This window comes from Dacryopinax primogenitus (genome assembly GCF_000292625.1).
Source record: "Dacryopinax primogenitus strain DJM-731 SS1 chromosome Unknown DACRYscaffold_3, whole genome shotgun sequence".
Taxonomy (NCBI): Eukaryota; Fungi; Basidiomycota; class Dacrymycetes; order Dacrymycetales; family Dacrymycetaceae; genus Dacryopinax; species Dacryopinax primogenitus.
This window is the reverse complement of record NW_024467200.1, coordinates 468,996-488,921: the sequence shown is the minus strand read 5'-3', so window position 1 is coordinate 488,921 and position 19,926 is coordinate 468,996. Positions and strand designations below refer to the sequence as shown.

The 19,926-nt window shown below is 49.1% G+C and overlaps 5 protein-coding genes across 5 annotated transcripts; 2 read left to right on the top strand and 3 right to left on the bottom strand.

Annotated features, from left to right (window-relative positions):
• Positions 1 to 1,043: 1,043 nt before the first annotated feature.
• On the bottom strand, positions 1,044 to 4,601 carry DACRYDRAFT_93177 (Sodium/sulfate symporter). Its single transcript, XM_040777131.1, has 16 exons — positions 4,472 to 4,601; positions 4,372 to 4,422; positions 3,960 to 4,321; positions 3,495 to 3,903; positions 3,422 to 3,446; positions 3,194 to 3,367; positions 2,858 to 3,145; positions 2,696 to 2,808; positions 2,450 to 2,641; positions 2,357 to 2,396; positions 2,257 to 2,307; positions 1,813 to 2,211; positions 1,419 to 1,765; positions 1,280 to 1,370; positions 1,191 to 1,231; positions 1,044 to 1,139 (listed from the first exon to the last, which is right to left on the bottom strand). The coding sequence occupies exons 1-16, from the start codon at positions 4,480 to 4,482 to the stop codon at positions 1,133 to 1,135; spliced, it is 2,601 nt and encodes an 866-aa protein (XP_040631615.1). The 5' UTR covers positions 4,483 to 4,601; the 3' UTR covers positions 1,044 to 1,132.
• Positions 4,602 to 4,731: 130 nt separating this feature from the next.
• DACRYDRAFT_20364 (glutaredoxin) lies at positions 4,732 to 5,891 on the bottom strand. Its single transcript, XM_040771908.1, has 5 exons — positions 5,672 to 5,891; positions 5,540 to 5,614; positions 5,188 to 5,476; positions 5,059 to 5,135; positions 4,732 to 5,008 (listed from the first exon to the last, which is right to left on the bottom strand). The coding sequence occupies exons 1-5, from the start codon at positions 5,852 to 5,854 to the stop codon at positions 4,955 to 4,957; spliced, it is 678 nt and encodes a 225-aa protein (XP_040631614.1). The 5' UTR covers positions 5,855 to 5,891; the 3' UTR covers positions 4,732 to 4,954.
• A 354-nt stretch (positions 5,892 to 6,245) lies between these two features.
• DACRYDRAFT_62908 (ornithine decarboxylase) lies at positions 6,246 to 8,335 on the top strand. Its single transcript, XM_040775718.1, has 5 exons — positions 6,246 to 6,378; positions 6,441 to 6,457; positions 6,511 to 7,061; positions 7,117 to 7,845; positions 7,894 to 8,335. The coding sequence occupies exons 3-5, from the start codon at positions 6,677 to 6,679 to the stop codon at positions 8,253 to 8,255; spliced, it is 1,476 nt and encodes a 491-aa protein (XP_040631613.1). The 5' UTR covers positions 6,246 to 6,378; positions 6,441 to 6,457; positions 6,511 to 6,676; the 3' UTR covers positions 8,256 to 8,335.
• Positions 8,336 to 8,488: 153 nt separating this feature from the next.
• Positions 8,489 to 12,011, top strand: DACRYDRAFT_62906 (DNA repair helicase; the record flags this gene model as incomplete). The annotated part of the gene is made up of 20 exons (XM_040775717.1): positions 8,489 to 8,515; positions 8,569 to 8,599; positions 8,654 to 8,700; positions 8,749 to 8,826; positions 8,880 to 9,071; positions 9,131 to 9,250; positions 9,298 to 9,414; positions 9,468 to 9,591; positions 9,644 to 9,740; positions 9,796 to 9,908; positions 9,966 to 10,063; positions 10,115 to 10,209; positions 10,261 to 10,379; positions 10,436 to 10,505; positions 10,554 to 10,725; positions 10,781 to 10,966; positions 11,029 to 11,121; positions 11,169 to 11,275; positions 11,324 to 11,504; positions 11,557 to 12,011. 20 exons carry the CDS (start codon positions 8,489 to 8,491, stop codon positions 11,884 to 11,886), a joined length of 2,397 nt encoding a protein of 798 aa, XP_040631612.1. The 3' UTR covers positions 11,887 to 12,011.
• Positions 12,012 to 18,897, bottom strand: DACRYDRAFT_20361 (uncharacterized protein). Its single transcript, XM_040771907.1, has 20 exons — positions 17,359 to 18,897; positions 17,149 to 17,310; positions 16,824 to 17,097; positions 16,588 to 16,772; positions 16,057 to 16,540; positions 15,884 to 16,005; positions 15,637 to 15,833; positions 15,264 to 15,586; positions 14,746 to 15,215; positions 14,565 to 14,694; positions 14,326 to 14,514; positions 14,105 to 14,278; positions 13,951 to 14,056; positions 13,570 to 13,906; positions 13,239 to 13,519; positions 12,982 to 13,182; positions 12,638 to 12,931; positions 12,436 to 12,577; positions 12,258 to 12,384; positions 12,012 to 12,196 (listed from the first exon to the last, which is right to left on the bottom strand). Exons 1-20 carry the CDS (start codon positions 18,813 to 18,815, stop codon positions 12,050 to 12,052), a joined length of 5,802 nt encoding a protein of 1,933 aa, XP_040631611.1. The 5' UTR covers positions 18,816 to 18,897; the 3' UTR covers positions 12,012 to 12,049.
• Positions 18,898 to 19,926: the final 1,029 nt, after the last annotated feature.

The window sequence follows — 19,926 nt, the reverse complement described above, 5'->3', positions numbered from 1 at the left end:
GTATATCGCCATTGAGGTACCAGGGTAATCTTGAATCTTGTGGTGACGGAATCAATGTCCCAGTAGGCCTTTATATTCTACATGTTTGGTGCATTGTTGATTTGATTTGCTTGCAACTCAGATACGATTCTGGAAACCGACTCGTTTAGCTAGTTGGTTCTTGAAATCGGAGAATCGCGCCATTCTTAGTATCAGCGGCACCACTGCCAAAGATATCGGTCACTTTCTCGAAACAAAGGGAATTGGTGGTGCTGAGCTTGTGGCGATTACGGAAACGAGTCTTGCCAAGTGAGTTGTACTTCCTCGTTACAACTCAACTTCCAACTGCTCCTAGGCTACAAGCTGAGCCATCTTGGGTTTGTCCGCTCCTGTCAGCGGGTCAATATCTTGCGACGATGATGCATAGCACCCCGGAAGAAAAGTGTAATGCAGTCTTCGGATCCCAACAATCACTGGCGACCACAGCGGTACAATCACGAGGCAACCGTGTTCGCCGCATGGCTGCATCTTTTGAAGAATCTGTTCGTAGACATCGACAAACGAAGTCCATCGACAACGAATTTTTCTCTAGGGTCTCCAGCTCCTCATTATCGGATAGTAGCGCCCGCAATGGTCTATGTATGTGCGGGTCCGTATCAGGAGAAGACTCCTCTTCAGAAGAATCGGTTGCTCCGAGGACACCGTATCCGGAGGAGACCAGCACTGAAATCTTCAACTCGACGGAGTTGACGGACCGCGATGCGATACAGCATACGTGCGAGTCTGGATACAGTTTGGATTCCCTGACACCACGAAGAATCGTAATCAAATCAAGTTGCGACCCTGCTGCGTCAGCTGACAAAACTCAAGATCTGGTGCTCCGGGCCGTTCTCTTGCGGTTAGCGGAAGTCGAAGAGAAGTTAAAAAGTCTACAAAACAACCAAAATGTTCGTAATCCGAGACAGTGGAAGATTCTAGCTGATCCTGCCTACCAGCCAAGTTCATTGTTCATGACTCTTGCAGTACCATGTTGCTTGTTCGCTGTATTTGGAATTGGTGCTATTACACTTCATGCTGTGGCGGTATACCGCACAGTGTAAAGCCATGAAATAGGTATTGTACGGCATCTATCTGGACAAACGAGCTTCATGGATTACAGCCTGGAATGTACCCTTAGTGATGACGGACTGTGGACAACAAGTAGGACTTACCCCACTGCTCTCATCAGGAGGTATCCAATGGTAGCCACAACCTATCTTAGTATTCAGCAAAGTGTGAAGAATAACAACGTTACACTCACAATAGCGGCGATGATACTGGCAGGGACTCCATTCTTAAGGAAATCAACATTTGTCAGATATCGTCTTCCTACCTCATCCTCTTGATTCGCTCTACAAATGGTTACGAAAGTGTATTTGGGAGAGGGGAAAGAAACGTACGCGGTCTGATTCGGGAAGCCTGAAACTGGCATACCCATGCCAGTCGAACAGAGCAGTGCCGTCAACATGATGAGAAGTCGGGGATGCGGTTCAGCCAGTCGCTCGCCAACTTCAAGAGCAATGGGAACCAAAAGGACACTTGCAATCGTGTGGGAAATAAATGTCGATACGATGAGAACCACCGCAGACAGAACCAAAACAACCTGATATAGATCAAGGCCAGAGACAATAATGCGAATCTCGGTGCCAAAGGTCTCTATTAGACCGCTTGACACAACCGCTTTCCCCAAGGCTATTCCTCCCATTGCAAGGAATACCACGCTCCACAAAAAACTTTCGAAGTCGGCCTGCCTGTGTGTGAATTTATCAATCGGATTGAGGTGACAAAGCATACCTTCTTAAGAACCCCAGTTCCAAAAAAGGCAATGACAGGTATAAGTGCAATCACCCCCATGTCCCCCACGATGGTCTCCATCCCGTGCTCGACTAGCCAGAGCACAATAGTGATGATGGTCACAACAATGATATAGTACTGAGTACCTGTCAAAGATTCTTTTGTGGCTCGGATTGGGCGGATTTCTAAAGGATTGCCATCCACGTCCTGTGATGGGTGGTACGCAACGAGTAAGAGCAGCCAGATAACCACGATAGAAACAGTTGAAACAGGCAGGGCCACGATGAACCAACCAAGCCAATCAATTCGTGGGTTCATCGCCTCCAAAGCAATGAGATTCTGTGGAGAAGAGATTGGCGAGCTTTGTCCGCCAATGTTTGCAGCCAAGGCGATGGCAATCTAGGAAGTGTTATGTGGGGCGATAAATTTTCAGACAAAACTCACTATTATACACGGTGCGAAGCTGGAGTGCGGTGGTAAGTTGCGCAAGATAGGCTAGAAGTCGCATTCAGAAAGGAACAGGCTTGAGAGGCGGAGAACCTACTCTGATGAGGGAAAAGCAGAGAGTAGGAGCCGCCACATTACTAAATACCCATTAAAAATGTCCCCGATATCCCAATCGAAGTCTCCCACTCACCTGATCCACATACTTGCAAAACATGCCACGCCCATGAATGATAAAATGACGATACTGGGCCGGGTGCCCGCAAGGCTGAGCAGTCGTGTCACAAGCAACCGATCGATACTGGATTTGCTGAGGGCTGAGGCGATGGTGAAGCCCCCAATGAGCAGCATGATCGTTGGAGAAAACATCACGGAGAATATATATCTAGACATGCATTAGCCATTATGAAGCCCGGTGCGATCAGAGATGTGCCCGTACTTAGTCGCCTCGATCGCGTCAAGGCGTTGCCCTGAACCATCAGACGAGTTGATCACTCTGAGCATGACGACAAGCAATGGGACAAGCATTGATGTCACAAAAAGTGGAATTGCCTATCAGCAGAGTTAGTTCCGCTCATGCAGAGAAGAGCCATTCATTCACCTCAGTTGCCCATAGCAAAGTACAGAGGGTCAGTATCGCCAGGCAATTCTGACGTTCCATTTCTTCCATGATGGGCACCTTCAGCATAATCACAAACACAAGGATGGATATTGCCAGCAAAATAAACTTAGGAGTGATCCCTACGTTTCCAAACGGTGTCCAAATGGGAAACAGCGCGCTTGTTTCTCCCTCGACGGTAGCATCGACCGCTGTCAGTAAACCACCAGCCTGTCCATTTCGCTCGCGGTTTATCATTTGTCGCCAGACTGTATCACGCTCCCAGACAATCTAAGGGAGATTATTCAGATGAAACATCAATAACAGGGTGACGCGTACGTGTTCACGCTGGTGGAGTTTCAATTGTCTTCGAGCAAGACCAGCATCCCCTTTGGTTACACAACGTGCATACAACCCAATCAAATTGTTGATCGCTTCGGATACTCGAGCTTTTGTGGCAGCCTGAAATGGATGCGCCACTTCAACTTTCGACCGTATGTACTCGTTCTTCAGCTGTTGCAAAGGTACATGAGATGACGGACGGCCAAGACATAAGGAATCACTGACCTCGTTCTCCGTGACTTTGTCGTATCTTTAAAAGTACTCAGTTAGCATTGGGCTGGAGGCACTCAATACTCACTTCTTCAATATTTTTGTAAACCCAGTAAAATTGAGTTCGACATAAGACTTGAGAGACGTGAATGAAATGTACAAAGATGTGATTCGGCGTTTAAAGATTAGACGGGTGTCTAGTGCGTGATCGCTGTTGGACGTCCAGATATCGAGGGGATCACTCGGATCGGACACATTGCTAGTGACACCACGCAGAAGGCTGCCAAGGGGATTGGTGGAAGTGGAACGGGATCGAGCATGGACATGTGGGCTAGGATCTCTTCTGCCTTGTCCGTCACGAGATGATCCCACACCGAGCTCGAGATCCAAAGAGTTGCTGACGGCACTGAGGGCTCTCGGTCGTCCGGGCTGAATCCCATTGGCATGGAGCTCTTCAGTTGGCGACATTTCCGGCGTGCTGATGATATACCTTCGGCCTGTATTTATGTGTGAGATCCCAGGATTCTCCACCCAAATCTTTTGTATGACCCGCCTGAGGATTGTTGTCTGGGTGAGTCGGATGGTCTGTCCCCTGATCCAATGTGCTCGTCTTCATCTTCCTCATCTCCGTCCTCACTCTCTTCCGAAAGACTCATTCTCCGCGGATTATGGGATTGACCGTCCACATCTGCACCAAGCTCGCCAAACTCTTGGAACAAGGCCGCCTCTTGCTCGTCGTAGAATATGCATATCCTAGACAACTCATTGTCTAAGTGTTGAGTAAAGAGATCGTTTGAGTGCCCGTGACTAGATCCCGTGGGTATCAGAGCAGATCGCTCGCTGGACGTGTTCCGAGAATCGACGCTACTCTGTGCTCGCTCAAGGACGTAGATCTGGGCCTTCAATCCAGCGTAACTAGTTGAAGCATTCAGCTAAGACGTCTTGAGAGGAAGGCCCGAACGCACTCCATATATTTTTCCAACCATTCTGGTGCCGAATTGTACTGCAAGGCTGTCCTGAAACAGACATAAGCGCCAACCTTGTGTGATGGCCAAAGCTACGGACTCGAATTTCATGGCAAAATCTCGAGCAGGATCTGGTCTCGCTCTTCGAGGCTCAATGGGCTGTAAGGGTAAGTACTCTCGACTGCTAGTACCTTTGCGGAACCAGCTTTGAACGATACCGGCCAGAATTGGAGAGCGACGGTTTGGCTGGTTGTTGAGGTGATCGTCCGTGCACAAAGGAGATGCTTCTACGAAGCGTTGATGACGAAACCTCGCCAAACTGAGTTAGGGTCCTGGCAATAGTGGAAGAGACAGGGGTTTGCAACTGTACAATGCATGTGAAGAATATCAAAATACCAAAAGATACAAGCTCATGGATAGAAATAAAAAGATAGAAATGCCATTCCGGTAGATGCGAAACAGCTCTAATTGGGATGGAGATGATCAACTAAACATGAGGGATAGTATTGCTTACAACATTCGAACCAAGTACAAGGTTTTAAAGAATGGACCCACGTTACATCTTTGCCGCACTTGGACATCCTCATGCAGAGCCCAACAAATCACCAAACTCGCCAGTTGACACCATCTCCTTGATCTGCCAAGCAATAATAAGCCATGATATTAACAGAGTGACAGCGTGCGTACAATATCCAATCCACCAACAAACTCGCCGTTCACAATGAGCTGGGGGAAGGTCGGCCAATTGTTGATAACCTTCAACCCTAGAAATCTGGTTAGGGATTGAGGGAACATCTCATGGTGCTGAAAACTTACCCGACCGTACACAATCATCCGAGAGAATATCGAAATGATCAAATGCGACGCCCTGCTTCTTCAGAATCTCCACGGTCTGTCGAGAGAATCCGCAGCGTGGCGCCTCAGGAGTTCCTTTCATGAACAGCACGACCTTGCTCCGATTCATGAGGGACTTCAAGCGGGCGTTCATCTGTTCGGGAGTTTCACTCTCTGAAGCGGTGCCAGCACCATTATTGAGATGGGAAGCAAGGGCGTTCTGCAATGCTTGTGCATCCGCACCGGAAATGCGGCTGAGCAACGTGTGTCCCTGAAAAGGAAAGTCCACAGTCAGATGGCGCGAGCCGAAGAGATGGGTCGGCAAAAGGCGTACTCTGAGTAGGATGAGTGACGGGACAGCCTCTATCTCAAACGACTCTGAAATGTCGGGTTGTTCCTCTGCCTCGATCTGGTACCCATGATATCAGCGCTGTCATCGAGAGCTCGGGCACATGCGTTGTCTGACCATAAGAACGAGCAAGGAAGGATAGCGCTTCGCGGTTTCCAACACGACCTCGTTCATTTGTTTACAAGGGGCAGCCCATGGAGCCCAAAAGTAGAGCAAGGAAACCCGAGTGAGATCCTCGGAAAGAAGTGCTTGGAAATGGGCCGGTGAATCGACGGGGTGATAATTCGAGGGTGTTGCCATTGGAGGATGTGTGAGGAGAGCGATAAGGACTGAGTGGGATCTAATCGGTTGAGGGGTGGGAGTATAGAAGAGTTGCTCGAGTGTACAGAGCTGATGGCGTTGCGGTCCAAGGACAGATGAGTGTTTATAAATCAGGGAGGGGATTGCGCAAGTCGAAGGTGCAGACGAGAAAGGCGAAAGCTGGACGGCACAAGGGTCCCGCCAATCGGCTGGTGTGGATGACGTAAACAGAAAGTTATCGGATTCTTCGGATCCAAGCAAGGCACAGCACAGCACACAACACACACCCTCGTGCCCTCTCGCAAATTTCCGTGTCCCATCCACTCACCTTTCCCTGTCCGGTGGTACCGTCCCACCAGCGATCCTTCTTCCCAAACCGCCATTTTGCCCTCATCCCATTCTACTCATAAAACGCACGTCGACAGGCACTCCTCTCTTCCCTTCCACCTGGACTGCTGAATAAAAGGTGGTCCCCAAAACTTGCCCATCATTCCTGCGTTAGATCCTAGATTGCTCCACAGAGAGTACGTGTTTAGATCCCCAGCGTGTCAAGGGAAGACTCACTGACCTACATACTCCCATCTAGGTGGTGCTCTGTTCGAGGTCTGCACTCTCTTCTATCTTCTCTAGTCCGTCCTGCTTATCAGTGTAACTAGGTGATCCCCCTTGACGCCCACCTTGGCTACGCCACTGTTCTTTGCCTCCCTTCTGCTTCTTTGGTCTTACAGTTATCCCCGGGCGCTTCGCTAGAGCGAAGACCAGAGGGATCCGACTGAGATCAACCACAACATACCAAAAAAATCCGACACGTCATCAATCTCAATGCTCAAGACTTACGCTCACGCCGACCCTCCCCTGTCGGTATACCTAACCCTGTACGAGGACGTGCCCGACACTACACCCGTCGAACAGAATCCATGCCCCGTAGAATCTAAATCACCTGACACCCACCTCAACCATGTTAATACCCCGACTTCGATTGACGAAGATATCGACACCGAGGACGTGGACGGCTTTTTCGCAGATCTTCCCCCAGTCCTGCGAGGCGAGCCTCGAGACGTCATGCGTCGTCTTGTTCGGGAGAGACAGGCAGCCACTGACGGCGATGTGGATGCAGAGAAGGCATTCTTCGTTGCAGATCTTGGCAGCGTCTGGGCTCAGCACATGAAGTGGAAGCGTCATTTTCCTCGTGTGCATCCGTACTATGGTCAGTATATTATCCTCCCCTCCCTTATTTAAGTTCTGATCATAGTCTCATGTAGCCATCAAATGCAATCCGGATCCCTATGTTCTTCGTTTGCTTGCATCCTTAGGTGCTGGCTTCGACTGCGCATCATACGGTGAAATTTCCAGTGTTCTGTCCATCCGAGTCGAACCGTCTCGCATCATCTTCGCCAATCCGTGCAAGCCTGTGTCTTTCATTCGCAATGCCGCACAACTGGGAGTCAATATGATGACATTCGATAACGTGGACGAGTTACACAAGATTGCCCGGATTCATCCAGGAGCTCAGCTGGTTCTGCGCATTTTGACGGACGACTCCAAAAGCATGTGCAGACTAGGCTTGAAGTTTGGTGCGACACTGGCCTCTGTCCCTCTCCTGCTCACCACTGCCAAGTCACTCCATCTAAACGTAATCGGCATCAGCTTCCATGTAGGCAGTGGATGCTACGATCCCCACTCATTCGTAGACGCAATTGAACGCGCCCATATCGCCTTCAATATCGGACGAGACATCGGATACCGCTTCATGCTGCTTGATATCGGAGGTGGTTTCGAGTCTAGCGGTTTTGAACAAGCATCCGCCGTTGTCAATCGTGCCTTGGACGAATATTTTCCCGCTCAAGACGGTGTCCGCGTAATATCCGAACCGGGTCGCTTTTACGTTGCCAGTGCCTTCTCACTGGCAACCAATGTGATAGCAAGACGCCCTGTTGCACTATTTCCTGGAACGGCCGAGAATACAGATGAGGACGAACCTACCATCATGTGTATGACTCCTTTGTGCTCTTATGATCCCCTCTGACACCTCTGCGTAGACTACATCAACGACGGTGTTTACGGCTCATTCAACTGCATTCTTTTCGACCACCAGGTCGTTCATCCCTATGCAATCACGATCAACCGCCAGTTCCTGCCCAGCGAACCTAACCCTGTTGCGACATGTAGTGTGTGGGGACCAACTTGCGACGGTATTGATTGCGTAAAATCCCGTGCCATTTTGCCTTCTGGACTGGAAATCGGCGATTGGATTGGTTTCGATAACATGGGGGCCTACACCATCTGCGCAGCCAGCCAATTCAACGGATTTCAAGAAAGTGCCGTGCACTACTGCTTTGGCACCGGACAAGGTCCTCGTGCTGTTCGAGATGCTTTGCGAGACTATCCGTTTGCTAAATAATCAAATTTGGCAGTGCTGCCTCTTGTGATAGAGTCGAATAGTATTAAGCTCCGGTCTTCAATCTAACAGTGTTTATAATGTGCACCCCTGGGTAGAAAGTTCGTCCACCGCAGGTAGATCAAGTAAGGGGTCTTCATTAATGAGTGGTTTAAACGCAGACGATATGATGACTCTCAAAGGGCCCTGTGTGAACCCTGAGCACTACTCACACTTGGTTCAACACACAATCCAGTATGAAGTTCAATATTGATGGCTTGCCTGTACGCATTCGCCAGTCATCAGTTAATACATCAATTGAGCGTGTATATTGCAGATTATTTTCCCCTACGATCGCATATATCCTGGTAATCTCGAACCTCGTTCATATCTATGTCTTCAATCTGACGGTGGCATCCCAGAACAATACTCGTACATGTGTGATTTGAAGAAGACGTTAGATGCACAAGTAGCGGTATCATTTGAGCCCATGTCCTAGTCCTCATTTGTTTACAAGGGTCATGGAGTGCTCGAAATGCCTTCGGGGACGGGCAAGACAGTTTCCCTTCTATCGCTGATCGTGTCATATCAACAGGTCGGTCCAGCTCTAACGTCGTCCCTTCGTCATTGAATTCATTTGACTTGCAGCATTCGCCACACCCTCGCAAACTAATTTATTGCTCACGAACGGTGCCTGAAATCGAGAAAGCCCTTTCTGAGCTCCAGCGACTTATGAAATATCGTGTTTCTCAGGCCGAGACTCCAGAAGAGCGGATGAAGGAAGAAAGCTTTATCGGTCTGGGATTAACCAGCAGAAAAAATCTCTGCCTCCACCCTGATGTTTGTCCTCGTCAAACCTAGACATGCGGACTCCGTGTGATGACTTGAGTTGACTTTAGGTGAGCAAAGAGAAGAAGGGCAAAGTGGTGGATGCTCGGTGTCGTGATCTAACCAACTCTGCCGCCTGCGAAAAGGGGCGAGCCAACCCCGGCTCGGTACCTCTATGTGACTGGCACGAAGTATGTGGATCTTTCTCAAGCCAGTGAGTCTCTCATCTTCGCCATAGAGACTCGGGGAAAAAGAACCTGGCAACTTGATCCCTCCGGGTATCTATACTCTGGCTGAAGTTCTCCAGTATGGGAGGGACGAAGGTGTATGCCCTTACTTCACCATCCGGCGCATGGCCAGTCCATCCTCTCTTCCTCGCAGAGCTGTACTGACGAAGGTGCATTACAGATGCCATTTGTGGATGTTATCATATACTCCTTTCACTACCTGCTGGATCCCAAAGTCGCGGAACAAGTCTCCAAGGAATTCTCCAAAGACGCAATCGTAGTTTTTGATGAAGCTCATAATATTGGTAAGGGAAGGATAATTGTAGTTGCCTCATGAAGTTTACCCTAACGTCGCAGATAACGTGTGCATCGAATCTTTGAGTATCGATCTGACGAGGCCGATGCTAGACTCTGCGACACGCAGTGTGGTCAGATTGACAGAAAAGATTGAAGAGTGAGTCCAAGATGGCGGGCTTTCATCTGATCATCACAGAGTGAACTACATTCAGAATCAAAGAGACAGACGCATCAAAACTCCAAGATGAATATGCTAAGCTGGTCGAAGGGCTCCAGGAAGCGAATAACGAGACCTCAGATGAAGATGCTTTTGTAGCCAATGCAGGTATGTTAGCTGCACTATGGCGCTAAAGCGCCCAGTTCTCACTCATGACACACTCAGTATTACCGGATGACCTCCTCAAAGAGGCGATTCCAGGCAACATCAGAAAAGCCGAACATTTTATCGCTTTCTTGAAGCGCTTTGTTGAATACCTTAAGGGACGAAATATCTCCTGTCGACTCCCGTGATGGCTAATTTTTTGAAATCAGACAAGAATGCGCGTACTACATGTGGTCGCAGAAACACCCCTTTCGTTTCTGCAGCATCTGAAAGACATAACATATATCGAGCGTCGACCCCTTCGGTCAGCCTCAACCCTAAGAAAGTCCAGGTCATGCTAAACTCACTTGGATAGGTTTTGCGCAGAACGCTTGCAATCGTTGGTCAGAACATTGGAACTGAATCAGCTCGATGAGTATTTCGCATTGCAAAAGGTTGCCAGTTTTGCTACATTAGTCGCAACATACGAGAAAGGTGCGTATATCTGTATCTAAGTCCCAAACCTGCCGAAGTATACCAACTCGACTCAGGTTTCCTTCTGATTCTGGAGCCTTTTGAGACGGAGACAGCAACTGTCCCGAACCCCATATTCCACTTTACGTGAGACCAGGTATATCATATGTGGCCATCCATTTACATTTGCGACAGTTGCCTGGATCCATCACTCGCCATCAAACCAATATTCGAACGCTTTAGCAGCGTCGTCATTACTTCCGGCACGATTTCACCGCTTGACATGTACCCCAAAATGTTGCAATTCACTCCGGTAATCCAAGAGTCGTATCCCATGACGTTGACGAGAAATTGCTTCCTGCCCCTTGTAAGCAACATAACCAGGACGCTCAAAAAATTCATTTCATTCTCTGCGACTAAAGGTCATCACCCGCGGCAGCGATCAAGTCGCCGTAAGCTCGAGATTTGAAGTCAGGAATGATCCTGCGGTAGTACGTAACTTTGGCAGTATTCTCATCGAGTATAGTAAGATCGTGCCAGACGGCATCGTCGCTTTTTTCCCAAGCTACCTGTACATGGAGTCGATTGTTGCAGCATGGAACGATATGGTATGCCGCATGTATACCGGAATTACACTGCCCTTCTGACTATAGTATAAAACATTGCACAGGGCATCTTGAATGAAGTCTGGAAGAACAAACTCATATTCGTTGAGACACCGGATGCCAATGAGACAAGCATCGCACTAGAAAACTATAGACGAGTTTGTTTTACTCGTTCCCATTGACCAATAAGCTGAGTGTTCCACAGGCATGTAACAACGGTCGAGGCGCAGTGATGCTCTCAGTCGCCCGTGGTAAGGTTTCAGAGGGTATCGACTTTGATCATAACTATGGTCGCGCCGTGATCATGTTCGGGTGGGTTGTCCTCTCTCTGCTTGGTGGATCATGGTTAACACGGTGTAGGGTGCCTTACCAATACACCCAAAGTCGAATTCTCAGGGCTCGTTTAGAGTACCTCCGAGATGCTTACCGCATCCGAGAGTCTGAGTTCCTGGCATTCGACGCAATGAGGAATGCTGCACAATGCGTCGGGCGTGTCTTGCGAGGGAAGACAGACTGGGGATTGATGGTGTTCGCGGATAAGGTATACCAATCTAACCCATTCTGAGGGTTCTACCGAAGCTGACATCTTCCAGCGGTATGCACGTGCCGATAAGCGTGCTAAACTACCGCGGTGGATGAACCAATATATCAGCGAAACAGCCTCAAACCTGTCAACGGATATGGCCATTGTACTTTCGAAGTTATTTATGCGCCAGATATCACAAAATCCGAACGAGAACCAAACTGGGATTTCACTGTGGACCCTCGAGCATATCGAGCAAAGACAGGCCGCGGAGAGGGAGATGACAGCACAAATGCAAGTCGACGAGAAGCGAGAAATGCGGCCTGATAGAGAAGGTTCTGCTACGTCAGAAGATGAGTTCATCGAATCCTGGAGAAGTTCCGAGACGATGAATTGTTAGACGTGCCGATGTAACCCCGACAACTATAGGATGACTGTTCGCGTGACCTACAGGATTGGCGCAAGCTACACACCTCGCAATGCAAATCAGATGTCACGGGTTCAGTCCTCCACACAGAATCCCCTGAAAAATCAATGGAATTATGTATACAACGGGAACATACTCATTCCGTGTGCACTTCTGCTGTTATGCCCTTGGCAATACCCACTCTCAGGAAGACCCTTCTAAGAGCTTCCCTGACTTCGGGCGTAAGGTCGCGTGCCAGCAGGTCTGTTGCTAGAGGGTATAATGCAGAAAGGTATAAATCGAACTAAGCCCAAGAACAGTCATTGTTGATAAAGCTCTGCAGCACAGATTTTCAGGGTACTCACGTCACCATCAGCCAAGTTGGAGAAACCTTGGAGGACTTCCGCAATGATGGGCGACCAAGTAACAATGCTTTTGGATTGTTTTGCAGCGCGGAGACCATTGAAGTCCTTCAAAATCCCTAAGCACAGCCTACCGCATGGTCAGATAATTTGGTTATGGATCGTTGCATTTTGTACGTACGGAATTAGCCTCTCAGAAATTCGCCCACGCCCGCCCTCCCGATCGACGCGCTCGTCCTCATACATGCGTTGGAGAACCTTAACTAGCGTAGCGGCACTGCTCGATTCTTGTTTCAGGAGATTGGGCAAATGCTTCATGAAACCTAGAAGAAAGAACAGCTCCTCAGCCCAGACACATGTGTCCCAGATACATCGACACCGACCTGCCTTCCAGAGACCTTTCCGCAATTCCTCGTCTGCGTTGAAGTCCCGAGCGAATTGGTAGCTCTGATCGAGAACAGCCATTAGTCGGAGCAAGTGCTCTGGTGGGATGGTACTGTAGACTTCGTCGTTTTGCAGGAGTTCATGTGTCGTCTCAATGAGCAATAGCTGAAGAACGCATTTCACGATGATCTGTTTGAATGTCTGCTTTCGCTGCGCCGCTGAGATATCGTTCTGCCGCGGTCCGGAATCTGAGGATAAGGGTGCCGGTATTATATTGGGGCCAGGTGACTCTGCTAATGGCTTTCAGACTGATGAGAGGCAAGCATTAGGAGCATGCACAGACCTCCTGTGACCTCCCCTACATTCACGTCCTCCAGGTCAGTCCTAAGAGACTCGTCTAGTAACTGGTACGGAGTGGTGGTCTTGAAAAGCTTGACAAATGTGGTGATGACGCGTTCCCATCGCTGAGGGCTTAACTTGTGAACATTCTGCTCGAGTAGCTGCTGAAAGCAGGATGTCCCAATACGTGCGAGTGTATCATTTTCTGCCATGCACATGAGGTGGGAAGGTGGCCGACTTCACCGTAGAAAGTTTACGCACCTTGACAAATGCAAACAACGAGTAGCTCGAGCAGCCCGTCCAAAGTCCGTTCCAAGGTCTCAAAATAATGTGTATAAAGATTGATCAGTTCTCGCAAGGCTTGTATCATTGTGGTTGATAACCACACGCTCATGTCTTCCTGGGTGCTAAAGCGAGAAAGGTCCTGGGAACGAAGAACCGAAAAGATGGGGAATAAAATCTCGCGACAGACCATATCCCAGAATTCAGCTGAGAAGGTGCTACCATAAGCTCGCAGGGCGTCGAAGAGGGAGTCTAGCGCCCTGCACAAACTTGAGCGCTTCCAAATCTACAACCTGAACGAAGGACTTACAAACGTCGAACTTCCAAATCCTCCCCATTCATGATGATATCATAGAAGCTGAATAGCACCGGAAACCAGAAACGGATCATAGGGTCATCAATGGTTGCGAAATTAGTACCACCATCAGGTCCGGACTTGAGAGAGCAGTCGGGTGTATCCAGCATAGTCGGGATGACACTCCGAAGCATATTGATGGAAAGAAGACTGATTTTCTGGAACTTGCTAACTTTGGAGAAATCCGTCAGACAGACCGTAAGATCTGCAAATGAACCATAGCGGACTATGGCGGCGAATTGGTCGTTGTAAAGCTGAGTCACAATCTCAAAGGCATAATTTGCAACGCCGACTGAAGGTGATCAGCAAAAATTAGCCATATCTGGAAGAACATACGATTTGGTACTTTCGAGGCCGCTGAAAAGACGCCAAACATCGTCCGCCAGCCAGATCTCATGTTCTCCACCTGGCCTTGGATAAGTCGATGCAAACATTGCAAGACCTACAACGTTGCTTAAGAGATGCCTTCCTGGGGTCGAAATAACCATACCAGCTCTCGGACATCGGGGTTAGAATTATGAATCATGGTGTATTCGAATGGCTTGAGGAAGTCTTTTTGGAATTTGAAGTGAGGCAACTCTTCTTTTTCCAGAAAACGCTTCGCGAGTTGTCGCAATGCATCCAAGGCGAAGATAGCAACGGATGGATTATTATGGCAGCAGACCTAGAACAATGTGGACAAACGTACTGCGAGGGACAAGCCGAACTCACCTGATTAAAATGCTCGCCTAGAATCATCCAAAGGCCTGACCACTCGATACGAATGCGGTTCATATTATAATACGATATCTCCACAAGCTTCTGCAGGCTGAAAAGTCGCGGTCGTTCGGACATCCCGGAAGACTGGATTTCTTCAGTCGACACATCACAGAGGGCCTTAACGAAGTCCAGAATCGCAGCCTCCGCATGTTCGATCAGCACAAGGAAGTCTGTGGTCTCGTTATACACACCCCACTGAGTTTCTCGCTCCAGCTGAACACCATATCCGCCGATACAGTGATCTGGGTAGATCTGCTAGCGTGCGCAAGCTCTTCTACTGGTTTCTTCGAGCGGTGGAGTTGTGACTTCCTCTGCGTTTGACTGAGAGGACACATGAGTCACCCGTATCAAAGGATCATAGCAGTGACCTACCTCTTTCGGGTTGCAGAGACCCCTTCATTACCATCGCTGATGAATTGCAAGCGCTCCAGTTGACTGACGCAACTCAAGATCTCGTGCCACGTCCCCTTCAAGTTGTCCTTGACCCCGTCTGATGTTGACAGCTCTAATAAGAGCTTGATTGCTTCCATGTGCTTCACCTTCATTTCACCCAGGTTGTTGAGAAATGTGAATTTGGCCAGTGTCGTCATGAATGCATTCCTTTCTAGATCGAGATCAAAGAAGCAAGCAATTCTAATTGCGTGCTTGAAGCCTTCTAGACACAGAAGCACAACATCCAGATCGTCAGTGTCCTGCATAGGTCCAGATATTCCGGCCAAGAAGGACATCCAAGCTACCTCAAACATGGGCCGCACATGTACATGATGAGATGCACTAAAGAATTGCTCGCTCGGGCGTGGTGTCCCGCGTCTTTGTGTCCGACTTAGATTCCTGAATAGTGCCTACATAAGGTACATTAGTATGGACTTACGAAACCGAATCTCAAGTACCTCTGTCCGGTTAGCCATGCCAAGGGACTGCATGACGTAGGCTTCCCGTTGCAGGTCTCTTCCAACGTTCGCTAGTGCATTGACTAGTCCCTGAGACGGTATGACCTGGCCAGCAGAGGATTCTGCTTCGTCCTTCATGCGGATTTCGTTCGATACGATTTCGTCATAGATAGGCGATAACACCTCTTCCGGAAGATCGGAGCCATCGTTTATACCACGGTTGTTCCGGATGAAATCCGCCTTAGACATGCGTACTTTGACCTGTGGGTTGTGGGCATCCGTGTTGAGAAGAATCGTAGAATATGATAGGACATAGGCCGTGTCTCCAGAGAAGTGTTAGTCAAACGGTGGAATACTGTGAAATACAACAGACCGGCGTTGGCAAATGACGTATGCACATTGCCAGCAATGTATCGCTCTGCGAACTTGAGCATGAACCTGTCGATTTTCTGGGCTTCGCCTGGTAGCCGGAATGACTGCAGAAAAAGTCGAAGGGCATCCACAAAAGGAAGGTTTGTGAAATCCAGCATATCCACGAATGCATGCATGATCGCTACATTCTCATCATCGCTACAGAGCGCAATCAGTTCAATACATCGATCTGCGGCATTTCACTGTACCCTTCACCCAGATATTCCCCAACCATGGTCTTGCTCAGACCATCAGCGTGGAGTAAGAAGGCCGCCACATCCTTGGGATTTTTACTGCGAATGAAGCCATTCTCGATGAGAAATTGAATACCCTAGGCTGGTAGTAAGTGTTGTGTCAGCCCTCAAGAATTCAAGGGGCTTACTCGTTTGGGTTTGAAGTTGAATCTTCTAATGCCCTCCAACAATGTGGTCTTCCGCTGCTTCGCGCTTTCGAATTTTTCGGGGTCGTCAGAGCTATCAGGGGTAGAAATTCGATCGGGTAATCTCTCGAGGGAGGGGGTTGCAAGGCCGGCTGTTTCTGGATGACTCGCGTTAATCAGGCGATCGTCACTTCCATTCTGTCGAATTTCAAGACTGATTCCTCCGTTCGTTGTTGTGCCCCAAGTTGCTAGAGATCGCAGAACTGCGACCAAACATTCCAGACTCTGAAGCTTCAGTGTGCTTTCTGAGACCGATGTTGATGCGTCATCGGCAGCGCTGACAGCGGCTGTACTGTAAGATGGAGGAATAGAAGTAACGTCGACACCGAATTTGGCCTGTTTGATGGATGTGCTATTCAGATCGGCGCTTTTCCCTTGCAGTATGGTAAGATAAGTTGAACTGTGACGAGATATGATGTTCATCAGACTAAATCTTGATCAGCTCCCACTCAAACCAAGTAACGAAGACCGCACTGTTCGTAAATGTTATCCAATGCGGTCCGGTCACAATCGTAGTTCAGGTATAACTCCACCACTGCCTGAGGATCTTCGCACAAACGCTGGAACATGCCCATTACTACTGACTTCTGCTTGATAGTAGAATTGCGCATTTCCAAGATTGGAATGAAGATCTCGTGGAGCAATACCTCTATCTCTTTCTGGATGACAAAATGAGAGAGTGGAACCAAGGCGTTTCAGTCAGATCTGACCTTCAATCTAGTGCGCATCCCCGACATGACCCTCCAAAAGATTTCGACGCTGAGCTCGAATACCTGCGGGACAGGGCTGACAGCATTTCGGCTCAGGCTCAAACAAATATATTGCTTGGTTGCCTGTAGGAATGGTGTGGTTTCGCTTGACGACCCTGAAGGGATGGCAACTGAAGGCTCAACGAATATAGGCATATGTGCCGTAAGAATGGTCAAGACTAAATGAAGTGATAGTAACTTGGATCGCATGGCGTGAGACTTGATGTCTCTTTCGCTGTATTCGTAATAGGCATTGATGGCCATGGACGCATGACTAGTCACTCACCTGTCCGTTCCCAGAGACTTCATGGTCAGCTTGCATAGCGCTCGAAAGACTAAGAAGGCGTCTTTGATGAAGAGATCGTTCGTTGTCACATGTTTCGGGACACCAGTCTGTAGATCCCCATCACCCATCTGATCGTGGGGATTCGGATTTTCGAATGAACTCCTACAACACGTAAGATCCTGGCGAAAACATGCAGTAGCAATTACTAACAAGGTTAAGACTGGACGCTCAGCTGATGCAGGTAGCTGTGATGGTCTCGTCTCTCCAATGCCTGTGGAATTATTGACCAAGCTTATCCCCTCTGGCACAGAGGTTTCCAGTCCATTCGTCTCCCCTCCTTGGCTTGCCTCACTCGTGGTGTCCCCAGACGAAACTTGGAGGCTACTTCGTTCGACGTCTGGCATAGACGGTGGTGCATGCAGTTGTGAAGACTCGCCAGCCAGTGATGCAGCTGCTGATCCGTTCGTCGATCTCGCCGGTGATGTTGTTTCGTCGTCATCCGCATTTTCCAGATTTGGCGTAATGGACCTGAAGCTGGCATCTCCGTTGATTGCGCTAGGTATGCGACAACGGGCGAAGACGTGCAGGACCATTTGGGTGAGTCCGCCTTGCGCGACAGCTTGGCTTTCACTATCGCTGCTGAGAAGAAATATATTATAGACAGTACGGACTGCCTTCAACAGAGACGAATGATGAACCAGCAAGCTTGGGGACATGACCAGGGCAAGCAGAGCTTTGACAATTTGGAGGCTTACAGTAGACGGGGTCGACTCGGTGTGACAAGCGGTTATCGTATGTGTGATGAGATCTGGAAAGGGCAATCTCTGATCAACGTTTTGGCCAATGACAGGTGGAGTATTGGGTACACGTGGCGACTGAAGCGGAGAGGTCGTCTTAATCTGCGGCGTTGTTTCCATAAAGAAAGAGTGTGAGATGAGTTTTGCGATACAGTCAATGGATGCGATCTGTAGTCTTTCATTCCTTGTTTCGCAAGCTAATCGCAGAGGCTCGAAGATTTCTCGTGACCTGGTTGGCGTAGCTTGTCGAGACCGGGTGAGCTCCAGCGCGTGCTGCGTTGAGGTGAGAAAGTCTTTTGAGCGTTTAGCTTCACGAGACGAGCTGATGAGTTCTAATGCTGATGTCAAGCTGACGGTCACAGCGGAAATCACCGAGCCGGACGATTGAGATATGGTGGACATGGCTGTTGACGACCGACGACCAGGAGTCTGTGTCGACGCCCCAGGAACGACAGGCGAAGACGGCGCTGCCGGATACGTGTGATAGGTAGCAGCCGGGGAGGAGGGTCTCGGTGAGTGCGACGGAGTGTCCTCTTTCATGACAGTATCGATAGTGTGCTCTGGTGGTGGATTATCCAGGACGACGTCTTGTAAGCTGGACGTCGAGGTGCCAGGGTCGATCTGAATGGGTGATGCGGTTTCTTGCCGGTCGTCGGCCTCCGACGAAGGTGTGGAGGAGCCAAAGTCAATAGTGACAATGGGAGCGCTTGTGCCCTTTGAGGGCGTCGGCGGGCCCAGTGCCGGCCTAGAATCGTCTGCATGCACGTTGACCTGGTTGTTCACCTGGGGATGGCCGTCGCCGTTAGGCAGCTCGGGAAGCGCTTTGGAGGGGGCCAGAGTCATCCCGTTTATATCGGAGCTGCCAGACATATTATGCAAGTCAGGCTTGCTGAGCGCCGAGGGGCAGTGAGTCCTTCAGTTGTCAATAGTCGAGCAACCACAATCAACAGCACTGAGTCGCCGTTAGGAAGAACACGCGAAGTGCAGCGCGTCCCGTACGACGATGAAGCACCGCGCCACTCTCGCCTCGCCACTTCTCCGATATTCCATTGATTTCCCCCCTTCCCCCTTTACCCGCCCCCAAAAACCTTGTTCTTACAGGAGTCGTACTCACGAGTCCAGAAAATGGTTTGTTTGTTTAATGAGGATATCAAAATAGATGATTGGTTATCCTGCTGCATGTCTCGGCACTTTTGGTGCTACACGTGACATCCTAAACGAACTGGAGGTCTCAGTCGCCCGTGCTTAATCTTTTGCCGGCAACTGGGATGCGAGATAGGGAAGTTGCTGCACCAAAGTTACAGTGCTATCGTTGCTGCACGCTAGAAGATTGGATGCTATGAAGACCTCATCTCCAAAACAGCCCATAATAGACGACGTGTACTCACGCACCGGGAGCAATATTCCTAAATGTAAACAACTACCAATGTGTGCAATCTAGGTATCACCAGTCCTCCCCAAATAATGCATAGCTAACAAGTTGCAAGGGCTCACCTAGGCCCCCTATTTTCTGGTCAAACTACAAAGAGCTGAACTGCTTCATATCACATCCTGCCATGTGAGTCACACAAGACAAGCTTGCTATGCATGTCTTCTTTACCACCAAACTCACTGCACATGACAACCCTTGGTCCAGAACACAGCCAATATCTATGGTGGAAGATTGATTTCCCTGCATATTTCCCCTGCATGGTCTTTCTTTTCCTTGCCATCAGGTGCACAATCTGCTCTATCAGCAAGTTGTAGGTTCAGGCTTGATGGCCCTGAGTTTCAATGGCAAATGAAAACATAGTTACCAAACAAACATCTGATCAAATTTTCAAACAAGGCTGCATTATTGATGTACATCAAACTATTGTGTGCCCTGATAGCATGGGTCCAAGTATTCTGGGGTTCACTAGAGATATATCCCAATGACCAGCACTTGCCCTGCCAACTTCAGTGTACAGGTTTACAAGAGATATTGCTGGTACGAGGTAGA